Source organism: Oncorhynchus clarkii, chromosome 13 (assembly GCF_045791955.1).
Source record: "Oncorhynchus clarkii lewisi isolate Uvic-CL-2024 chromosome 13, UVic_Ocla_1.0, whole genome shotgun sequence".
In the NCBI taxonomy this organism is placed as follows: Eukaryota; Metazoa; Chordata; class Actinopteri; order Salmoniformes; family Salmonidae; genus Oncorhynchus; species Oncorhynchus clarkii.
In genome coordinates this window covers 62,523,092-62,535,164 of record NC_092159.1, presented here as the reverse complement: position 1 = coordinate 62,535,164, position 12,073 = coordinate 62,523,092, and the positions used below count along the sequence as shown (strand labels likewise).

Here is a 12,073-nt window from a genome sequence, read left to right as displayed (position 1 = left end):
TCAATGAGGACAGAGGGAGAGAAGCGAGGGAAAGAGAGGAAGAGAAAGAGGGAGAGAAACGAGAGGTGATGTACAGTATCTATCCATATCCATGGAGCCAAGGGGGGGGGGGGGGGGGGGGGAAGAGAGAGATGAGAGAGATAGAGATGAGAGAGAGAGAGGTACTGTGCAGTATAGTATCAGTAGGTTCTGCAGCCAGAGATCCAGTAGTCATCGTGGAAGGCTGGACACCAGAGCCCTGCTAGAGTGGATTTGTGCAGCAGTGTAGGAGTTTAGCTGTGAAGGAGTTTAGCTGTGAAGGAGTTTAGTCGTGTATCTGTGAAGGAGTTTAGCCGTGAAGGAGTTTAGCCGTGTAGCTGTGAAGGAGTGCTGGAGGGAGTGCATCTCTGCAGAGCTACAACCTGGCCTGTGGAAGAGCTGTCCTGGAGTGTTTCTCTGTCTGCACCATTAACAGCCTGGGAGAGATGGACAGTCACAACCACAGCCACAGGAGGCAGGAGGGTGAGTTTGGAACAGAATAATGGACGTATCCTTTTGACTGTCATAGAGCAGGCAGTTAATCCAAGGGTGACTTTCCAGTGGAATGTACAGTATGTATGAACCCTTTTTACAGCGTCCTGTCCAGGGGGTGTCCAGGGGGTGTCCAGGGGGTGTCCATCAAGCTGCCTCACGCTACAGAAACAGGGGGAAACAGCCCTGTAGGCTGTTCTGTCTGGGACAGGGCTTCCTTACTCGACTGTAATGCTGCTGTGAGCCATAAGCGTGTTCAATGTCAGGGTATAAACGTGTATTAAAAGGTCCATGTTTGACCTAAACACGAACCTATACTTTTGCGTTGTTGGAAACCTACATGAATTGGTTTCTATGTTGATCTCTGGCTATGTCCCACATGGCAACAAATGGCACAATATTCCCTATGCAGATGTAAAGGAGAGTGAATTATCACCTTAAGTGATAAATACACTAATTTGGGCACTTTTGTAACGTTTTATTTATTTGTACTTATTCATTATAAAGGTTGAATTATTGTACAGTATTGCGTTGATTCATGATCGTTCTTGTTTGTTGTTCCAGCAACGTCCCACTGATGTGTGTGGTCTGACTGGTCTGTTTATGTTACGGTGCGTGAATGAGGACCCAAAAGCGAATTAACGTAAACAGAGCTTCTTTAATAACAAAACAAAACGTAGGCTCAGATGGACCGGCAGGTTCCGACAGGACAGGACAAGGTTGCAGCAAACATGACGATAGTCTGGTTCAGGCATGAACAACACAAACAAGAATCCGACAAGGACAGGAGCAGGAACAGAGAGAGATATAGAGACCTAATCAGAGGGAAAAAGGGAACAGGTGGGAAAAGGGGTGACGAGGTAGTTAGGAGGAGACAAGGCACAGCTGGGGAAAAGAGGGGGAGAAAAGGTAACCTAACAACGACCAGCAGAGGGAGACAGGGTGAAGGGAAAGGACAGAAACAAGACACAACATGACAGTACATGACAGTACCCCCCCACTCACCGAGCGCCTCCTGGCGCACTCGAGGAGGAAACCTGGCGGCAACGGAGGAAATCATCGATCAGCGCACGGTCCAGCACGTCCTGAGAGGGAACCCAACTCCTCTCCTCAGGACCGTACCCCTCCCAATCTACTAGGTACTGATGACCACGGCCCCGAGGACGCATGTCCAAAATCCTACGGACCCTGTAGATGGGTGCGCCCTCGACAAGGATGGGGGGGGGGGGGGGAAGACGAGCGGGGGCGCGAAGAACGGGCTTGATACAGGAGACATGGAAGACCGGGTGGACGCGACGAAGGTATCGCGGAAGAAGAAGTCGAACTGCGACAGGATTAATGACCTGAGAAATACGGAACGGACCAATGAACCGCGGGGTCAACTTGCGAGAAGTGGTCTTAAGGGGAAGGTTCTGAGTGGAGAGCCAAACTCTCTGACCGCGACAATATCTAGGACTCTTAGTTCTACGCTTATTAGCAGCCCTCACAGTCTGCGCCCTATAACGGCAAAGTGCAGACCTGACCCTCTTCCAGGTGCGCTCGCAACGTTGGACAAAAGCCTGAGCGGAGGGGACGCTGGACTCGGCGAACTGAGATGAGAACAGCGGAGGCTGGTACCCGAGGCTACTCTGAAAAGGAGATAGCCCGGTCGCAGACGAAGGAAGCGAGTTGTGGGCGTATTCTGCCCAGGGGAGCTGTTCTGACCAAGACGCAGGGTTGCGAAAAGAAAGACTGCGTAAGATGCGACCAATAGTCTGATTGGCCCGTTCTGCTTGACCGTTAGACTGGGGGTGAAAGCCGGAAGAGAGACTGACGGAAGCCCCAATCAAACGGCAAAACTCCCTCCAAAATTGAGACGTGAATTGCGGACCTCTGTCCGAAACGACGTCTGACGGAAGGCCATGAATTCTGAAAACATTTTCGATTATGATTTGTGCCGTCTCTTTAGCAGAAGGAAGCTTAGCAAGGGGAATAAAATGAGCCGCCTTAGAGAACCTGTCGACAACCGTAAGAATAACAGTCTTCCCCGCTGACGAAGGCAGTCCGGTGACAAAATCTAAGGCGATGTGAGACCACGGTCGAGAGGGAATGGGAAGCGGCCTGAGACGGCCGGCAGGAGGAGAGTTACCGGACTTAGTCTGCGCGCAGACCGAACAAGCAGCCACGAAGCGACGCGTGTCATGCTCCCGGGTGGGCCACCAAAAGCGCTGGCGAATGGAAGCAAGCGTACCCCGAACGCCAGGGTGGCCGGCTAACTTGGCAGAGTGAGCCCACTGAAGAACGGCCAGACGAGTAGGAACGGGAACGAAAAGAAGGTTCCTGGGACAAGCGCGCGGCGACGGAGTTTGAGTGAGTGCTTGCTTTACCTGCCTCTCAATTCCCCAGACAGTCAACCCGACAACACGCCCCTCAGGGAGAATCCCCTCGGGGTCAGTGGAGGCTACTGAAGAACTGAAGAGACGAGATAAAGCATCAGGCTTGGTGTTCTTAGAGCCCGGACGATAAGAAATCACGAACTCGAAACGAGCGAAAAACAGCGCCCAGCGCGCCTGACGCGCATTAAGTCGTTTGGCAGAACGGATGTACTCAAGGTTCCTATGGTCAGTCCAAACGACAAAAGGAACGGTCGCCCCCTCCAACCACTGTCGCCATTCGCCTAGGGCTAAGCGGAAGGCGAGCAGTTCGCGGTTTCCCACATCATAGTTACGTTCCGACGGCGACAGGCGATGAGAAAAATACGCGCAAGGGTGGACCTTGTCGTCAGAGAAGGAGCGCTGAGAAAGAATGGCTCCCACGCCCACCTCTGACGCGTCAACCTCGACAATGAACTGTCTAGAGACGTCAGGTGTAACAAGGATAGGTGCGGATGTAAAACGATTCTTGAGGAGATCAAAAGCTCCCTGGGCGGAAACGGACCACTTAAAGCACGTCTTGACAGAAGTAAGGGCTGTGAGAGGGGCTGCCACCTGACCGAAATTACGGATGAAACGACGATAGAAGTTCGCGAAGCCGAGAAAGCGCTGCAACTCGACGCGTGACTTAGGGACGGGCCAATCAATGACAGCTTGGACCTTAGCGGGATCCATCTTAATGCCTTCAGCGGAAATAACAGAACCGAGAAATGTGACGGAGGAGGCATGAAAAGAGCACTTCTCAGCCTTCACAAAAAGACAATTCTCTAAAAGGCGCTGGAGGACACGTCGAACGTGCTGAACATGAATCTGGAGTGACGGTGAAAAAATCAGGATATCGTCAAGGTAAACGAAAACAAAGATGTTCAGCATGTCTCTCAGGACATCATTGACTAATGCCTGAAAGACAGCTGGAGCGTTAGCGAGGCCGAAAGGAAGAACCCGGTATTCAAAGTGCCCTAACGGAGTGTTAAACGCCGTCTTCCACTCGTCCCCCTCCCTGATGCGCACGAGATGGTAAGCGTTACGAAGGTCCAACTTAGTGAAAAACCTGGCTCCCTGCAGGATCTCGAAGGCTGAAGACATAAGAGGAAGCGGATAACGATTCTTCACTGTTATGTCATTCAGCCCTCGATAATCTATGCAGGGGCGCAGAGACCCGTCCTTCTTCTTGACAAAAAAAAACCCCGCTCCGGCGGGAGAGGAGGAGGGGACTATGGTACCGGCGTCAAGAGCTACAGACAAATAATCTTCGAGAGCCTTACGTTCGGGAGCCGACAGAGAGTATAGTCTATCCCGGGGGGGAGTGGTTCCCGGAAGGAGATCAATACTACAATCATACCACCGGTGTGGAGGAAGAGAGGTGGCCCTGGACCGACTGAACACCGTGCGCAGATCGTGATATTCCTCCGGCACCCCTGTCAAATCACCAGGCTCCTCCTGTGAAGAAGAGACAGAGGAAACAGGAGGGATAGCAGACATTAAACATTTCACATGACAAGAGACGTTCCAGGAGAGGATAGAATTACTAGACCAATTAATGGAAGGATTATGACAAACTAGCCAGGGATGGCCCAAAACAACAGGTGTAAAAGGTGAACGAAAAATTAAAAAAGAAATGGTTTCGCTATGATTACCAGAAACAGTGAGGGTTAAAGGTAGCGTCTCACGCTGAATCCTGGGGAGAGGACTACCATCCAGGGCGAACAAGGCCGTGGACTCCCTTAACTGTCTGAGAGGAATGTCATGTTCCCGAGCCCAGGTCTCGTCCATAAAACAGCCCTCCGCCCCAGAGTCTATTAAGGCATTGCAGGAAGCTGACGAACCGGTCCAGCGTAGATGGACCGACAAGGTAGTGCAGGATCTTGAAGGAGAGACAGGAGTAGTAGCGCTCACCAGTAGCCCTCCGCTTACTGATGAGCTCTGGCTTTTACTGGACATGAAGTGACAAAATGACCAGCAGAACCGCAATAGAGACAGAGGCGGTTGGTGATTCTCCGTTCCCTCTCCTTAGTCGAGATGCGGATACCTCCCAGCTGCATAGGCTCAGCACCCGAGCCGGCAGAGGAAGATGGTAGTGATGCGGAGAGGGGGGCAACGGAGAACGCGAGCTCCTTTCCACGAGCTCGGTGACGAAGATCAACCCGTCGCTCAATGCGAATAGCGAGTTCAATCAAGGAATCCACGCTGGAAGGAACCTCCCGGGAGAGAATCTCATCCTTTACCTCTGCGCGGAGACCCTCCAGAAAACGAGCGAGCAAAGCCGGCTCGTTCCAGCCACTGGAGGCAGCAAGAGTGCGAAACTCAATAGAGTAGTCTGTTATGGATCGATTACCCTGACATAGGGAAGACAGGGCCCTGGAAGCCTCCTCCCCAAAAACAGATCGATCAAAAACCCGTATCATCTCCTCCTTAAAGTCCTGATACTGGTTAGTACACTCAGCCCTTGCCTCCCAGATTGCCGTGCCCCACTCACGAGCCCGTCCAGTAAGGAGAGATATGACGTAGGCGACACGAGCAGTGCTCCTGGAGTAAGTGTTGGGCTGGAGAGAAAACACAATATCACACTGGGTGAGGAACGAGCGGCATTCAGTGGGCTCCCCAGAGTAACACGGCGGGTTATTGATTCTGGGCTCCGGAGATTCGAAAGCCCTGGAAGTGGCCGGTGGATCGAGGCGGAGATGGTGAACCTGTTCTGTGAGGTTGGAGACTTGGGTGGCCAGGGTCTCAACGGCATGCCGAGCAGCAGACAATTCCTGCTTGTGTCTGCCTAGCATCGCTCCCTGGATCTCGACGGCTGAGTGGAGAGGATCCGAAGTCGCTGGGTCCATTCTTGGTCGGATTCTTCTGTTACGGTGCGTGAATGAGGACCCAAAAGCGAATTAACGTAAACAGAGCTTCTTTAATAACAAAACAAAACGTAGGCTCAGATGGACCGGCAGGTTCCGACAGGACAGGACAAGGTTGCAGCAAACATGACGATAGTCTGGTTCAGGCATGAACAACACAAACAAGAATCCGACAAGGACAGGAGCAGGAACAGAGAGAGATATAGAGACCTAATCAGAGGGAAAAAGGGAACAGGTGGGAAAAGGGGTGACGAGGTAGTTAGGAGGAGACAAGGCACAGCTGGGGAAAAGAGGGGGAGAAAAGGTAACCTAACAACGACCAGCAGAGGGAGACAGGGTGAAGGGAAAGGACAGAAACAAGACACAACATGACAGTACATGACAGTTTAGCTGTTAAACAGGGTTGGGGTCAATTAGAATGGTCTGTTTAGCTGTTAAACAGGGTTGTGGTCAATTAGAATGGTATTTTTTAGCTGTTAAACAGGGCTGTGGTCAATTAGAATGGTATTTTTTAGCTGTTAAACAGGGTTGTGGTCAATTAGAATGGTATTTTTTAGCTGTTAAACAGGGCTGTGGTCAATTAGAATGGTATTTTTAGCTGTTTAACAGGGCTGTGGTCAATTAGAACGGTATTTTTTAGCTGTTAAACAGGGTTGTGGTCAATTAGAATGGTCTGTTTAGCTGTTAAACAGGGGTGTGGTCAATTAGAATGGTCTGTTTAGCTGTTAAACAGGGCTGTGGTCAATTAGAATGGTCTGTTTAGCTGTTAAACAGGGTTGGGGTCAATTAGAATGGTCTGTTTAGCTGTTAAACAGGGTTGTGGTCAATTAGAATGGTATTTTTTAGCTGTTAAACAGGGCTGTGGTCAATTAGAATGGTCTGTTTAGCTGTTAAACAGGGTTGGGGTCAATTAGAATGGTCTGTTTAGCTGTTAAACAGGGATGTGGTCAATTAGAATGGTCTGTTTAGCTGTTAAACAGGGCTGTGGTCAATTAGAATGGTCTGTTTAGCTGTTAAACAGGGTTGGGGTCAATTAGAATGGTCTGTTTAGCTGTTAAACAGGGCTGTGGTCAATTAGAATGGTCTGTGTAGCTGTTAAACAGGGTTGTGGTCAATTAGAATGGTCTGTTTAGCTGTTAAACAGGGTTGTGGTCAATTAGAATGGTCTGTTTAGCTGTTAAACAGGGCTGTGGTCAATTAGAATGGTCTGTTTAGCTGTTAAACAGGGATGTGGTCAATTAGAATGGTCTGTTTAGCTGTTAAACAGGGCTGTGGTCAATTAGAATGGTCTGTTTAGCTGTTAAACAGGGTTGGGGTCAATTAGAATGGTCTGTTTAGCTGTTAAACAGGGATGTGGTCAATTAGAATGGTCTGTTTAGCTGTTAAACAGGGTTGGGGTCAATTAGAATGGTCTGTTTAGCTGTTAAACAGGGATGTGGTCAATTAGAATGGTCTGTTTAGCTGTTAAACAGGGATGTGGTCAATTAGAATGGTCTGTTTAGCTGTTAAACAGGGCTGTGGTCAATTAGAATGGTCTGTTTAGCTGTTAAACAGGGTTGGGGTCAATTAGAATGGTCTGTTTAGCTGTTAAACAGGGCTGTGGTCAATTAGAATGGTCTGTTTAGCTGTTAAACAGGGATGTGGTCAATTAGAATGTTCTGTTTAGCTGTTAAACAGGGCTGTGGTCAATTAGAATGGTCTGTTTAGCTGTTAAACAGGGTTGGGGTCAATTAGAATGGTCTGTTTAGCTGTTAAACAGGGCTGTGGTCAATTAGAATGGTCTGTTTAGCTGATAAACAGGGTTGGGGTCAATTAGAATGGTCTGTTTAGCTGTTAAACAGGGCTGTGGTCAATTAGAATGGTCTGTTTAGCTGTTAAACAGGGTTGGGGTCAATTAGAATGGTCTGTTTAGCTGTTAAACAGGGATGTGGTCAATTAGAATGGTCTGTTTAGCTGTTAAACAGGGCTGTGGTCAATTAGAATGGTCTGTTTAGCTGTTAAACAGGGTTGGGGTCAATTAGAATGGTCTGTTTAGCTGTTAAACAGGGCTGTGGTCAATTAGAATGGTCTGTTTAGCTGTTAAACAGGGTTGTGGTCAATTAGAATGGTCTGTTTAGCTGTTAAACAGGGTTGTGGTCAATTAGAATGGTCTGTTTAGCTGTTAAACAGGGCTGTGGTCAATTAGAATGGTCTGTTTAGCTGTTAAACAGGGATGTGGTCAATTAGAATGGTCTGTTTAGCTGTTAAACAGGGCTGTGGTCAATTAGAATGGTCTGTTTAGCTGTTAAACAGGGTTGGGGTCAATTAGAATGGTCTGTTTAGCTGTTAAACAGGGCTGTGGTCAATTAGAATGGTCTGTTTAGCTGTTAAACAGGGCTGTGGTCAATTAGAATGGTATGCTTAACTGTTGAATAGAATTAATGCAATTCAGGGGGTGATTTGAATTTAAAATAAATACATTTGAACTTTTTTAAATAAATAACTTCTACTTGTTAGTTTATTGAAAATAGATGCCCTGTCTTTATTATTGAATTGTCATTTCAGTTTGCTTCCTGAACTGACTGCCTTCAATTCGAATTGACCACAACCCTGTTGTTAAGAATCTAATGGTCTTTCTCTGAAAACATATTTTGGACTTTTTTGTTTCTCAACAAAGAGACGTCAACATAGCTGTGATAGTGATACTAGTTGATGAAAGGTAAAGGAATGTTTTGTTGGTCTTTGTTGTCCCGGCAACATGTGCTAATATGTGGTCTGACTTACCTTTCCGTAGCTGTTGATGATCAAATGGTCTTTGTTGTCCCGGCAACATGTGCTAATATGTGGCCTGACTTACCTTTCCGTAGCTGTTGATGATTAAATGGTCTTAGCATGATGAAAACATCATGATCTTCTCCGGACACTGATACGTGGTTAGACTGATCTTTAACTGACCTAAGTTAACCTTTCCATAACTGTTAACCATCAAATGGTCTTTGTTGTCCCGGAAGCTCAGTCCACTGACATGGAGTTGAGGATCCTGGTGGTGGGGTCCAGTGGACCGTCTCAGTTCTCCCTGACCAACTCTATCCTGGGGAGGGAGGAGTTCTCCAAGGAAGTCACCAGCATCGTCCAGAGCAGGAAGAACCTGGGGGACCTGGCCGGGACGCGTGTTGCTGTGGTCAACGGACCCAACCTCTACGGGAAGCACCTGTCCCGCACCAAGATGAAGACGGAGATGAAGAGGTGGCCGTAATGTTGTGCTGTGTCTATGCTCTTCTGTGTCATGTATTCTGTAGTGTTAACGTCTGTACCCATAAGAACAGGTGACGTTAACATGATTGATTCTTGCTCACAGTTGACAGAAAGTGCAGAAATGCTAAATGTAATATATTAATACTACAGGCCATTTAGCAGACACTTTTATCCAAAGCCACTTACAGTCATGCATGCAGACATCACATACGGGTGGTCCTGGGAATCTCACAATTCTGGAGTTGCAAGAGCCATGCTCTACCAACTGAGCTACAGATACAACACAATACAACACTATACGACACAATACAACACTATACGACACAATACAACACAACACAATACAACACTATACAACACAATACAACACTATACGACACAATACAACACAACACAATACAACACTATACGACACAATACAACACAATACAATACAACACTATACAACACTATACAACACGATACAACACAATACAACACTATACGACACAATACAACACTATACGACACAATACAACACTATACAACACGATACAACACAATACGACACGATACAACACAATACAACACTATACGACACAATACAACACTATACGACACAATACAACACTATACAACACAATACAACACTATACGACACAATACAACACTATACAACACGATACAACACAATACAACACGATACAACACAATACAACACTATACGACACAATACAACACTATACGACACAATACAACACTATACGACACAATACAACACTATACAACACGATACAACACAATACAACACTATACGACACAATACAACACTATACGACACAATACAACACTATACAACACGATACAACACAATACAACACGATACAACACAATACAACACTATACGACACAATACAACACTATACGACACAATACAACACTATACAACACGATACAACACAATACAACACGATACAACACAATACAACACTATACGACACAATACAACACTATACGACACAATACAACACAACACAATACAACACAATACAACACTATACGACACAATACAACACTATACGACACAATACAACACAACACAATACAACACAATACAACACTATACGACACAATACAACACTATACGACACAATACAACACAATACGATACAACACAATACAACACTATACGACACAATACAACACTATACGACACAATACAACACAACACAATACAACACTATACAACACGATACAACACAATACAACACAACACAATACAACACTATACGATACAACACAAAACAACACTATACGATACAACACAATACAACACTATACGATACAACACAATACAACACTATACGATACAACACAACAAAATACAACACTATACGATACAACACAATACAACACAATACGATACAACACAACACAATACATCACTATACGATACAACACAACAAAATACAACACTATACGATACAACACAATACAACACAATACGATACAACACAACACAATACAACACTATACGATACAACACAATACAACACAATACGATACAATACAACACAACACAACACAATACAACACTATACGATACAACACAATACAACACAATACGATACAACACAACACAATACAACACTATACGATACAACACAATACAACACAATACGATACAACACAACACAATACAACACTATACGATACAACACAATACAACACAATACGATACAATACAACACAACACAACACAATACAACACTATGCGATACAACACAATACAACACAATACGATACAATACAACACTATACGATACAACACAACACAATAAAAACATATTGTTCTTTCTGTATTGTCTCCCTGCAGGTGAAATTGTAAGTGTTTAGGCTGCACCTTTTCAGTAAGGTGTTTTGTAGCCTTTTCATGTGATGTAACACTGTAAATAACATGTGATTTTATTTAGGTGTAAGTGTCTGTCAGCCCCCGGCCCTCACGCTCTGCTCATGGCCTTTGACCTGGAGCAGATCTGCCCCAACGACGTCAAGACGCCCAAGCTGATGGTGAAGCGTTTCGGTGAAGACGCACTTTCCCACACCATAGTCCTCCTGGCCTACGAGGGGGACGTGGACATTCTGGCCCTGGAGAACCGGGTCAGCACCGACTGGCACCTCCGGGAGCTCGTCGAGCAGTGCGGCGGGCGCTACCACGTCTTCAACAAGAACTGGAGGGACCGTTCTCGAGACAAGGAGCTCCTCCAGAAGATTGAACGGATGCTGGCGACCCTGGGCGGGCAGCACTACACCAGCCGCTCTTACGGGCAGGCGGAGGAGAGCGTGAGGAAGGAAGAGAGGAAGCTGCTGAAGAAGAGGGCGGCGGAGACGGAGGAGGCGTGGAGGGAGCTGGAGCAACAGTACCGCGGGGAGGCGCTGCGCTGGCAGATGGAAGCCTACAACAACAGCGTGGGAGCAGAGATCCGGGCTAAAGCCGAGATGGACAACGGATGGTTGAGGACGTCGCTCGCCGTAGGGGCGGGGTTGGGGCTGGCCGCGGGGGCCGCCATGGGGATGGCGATGGGGGCGGTGGCGGGGGCGATGGGGATGACGATGGGAGGGGCTTTCGGAGGGTTGATGGGCGGCTCGGCGGGTGGGACGGCCCAGGTAGCGATAGAACACCTGGAGGACAGAGTGGGACCACACGCTACTAACTTCAACACTGTTTTCATCAACCGCTTCTTCAGACCACCACGTTCATGACATGGAGGAAGTGTTAATGACTGGAACCTGGACACATACATAGGTAGTAGTTACTGGAACCAGGACAAATACATAGGTAGTAGTTACTGGAACCAGGACAAATACATAGGTAGTAGTTACTGGAACCTGGACAAATACATAGGTAGTGGTTACTGGAACCAGGACATAGGTAGTAGTTACTGGAACCTGGACAAATACATAGGTAGTAGTTACTGGAACCAGGACAAATACATAGGTAGTAGTTACTGGAACCTGGACAAATACATAGGTAGTAGTTACTGGAACCTGGACATAGGTAGTAGTTACTGGAACCAGGACAAATACATA

At 47.0% G+C, this 12,073-nt stretch overlaps 1 protein-coding gene across 2 annotated transcripts; it reads left to right on the top strand.

Moving 5' to 3' along the window:
- Positions 1-367: 367 nt before the first annotated feature.
- On the top strand, positions 368-11,746 carry LOC139365220 (GTPase IMAP family member 9-like). 2 transcript variants are annotated; one of them, XM_071102717.1, is made up of 3 exons: positions 368-501; positions 8,761-8,995; positions 10,957-11,746. In XM_071102717.1, exons 1-3 carry the CDS (start codon positions 465-467, stop codon positions 11,744-11,746), a joined length of 1,062 nt encoding a protein of 353 aa, XP_070958818.1. In that variant the 5' UTR covers positions 368-464. The 2 variants fall into 2 exon arrangements, with proteins under 2 accessions (XP_070958818.1, XP_070958819.1); XM_071102718.1 differs by having other exon boundaries at positions 472-501; positions 8,766-8,995.
- Positions 11,747-12,073: the final 327 nt, after the last annotated feature.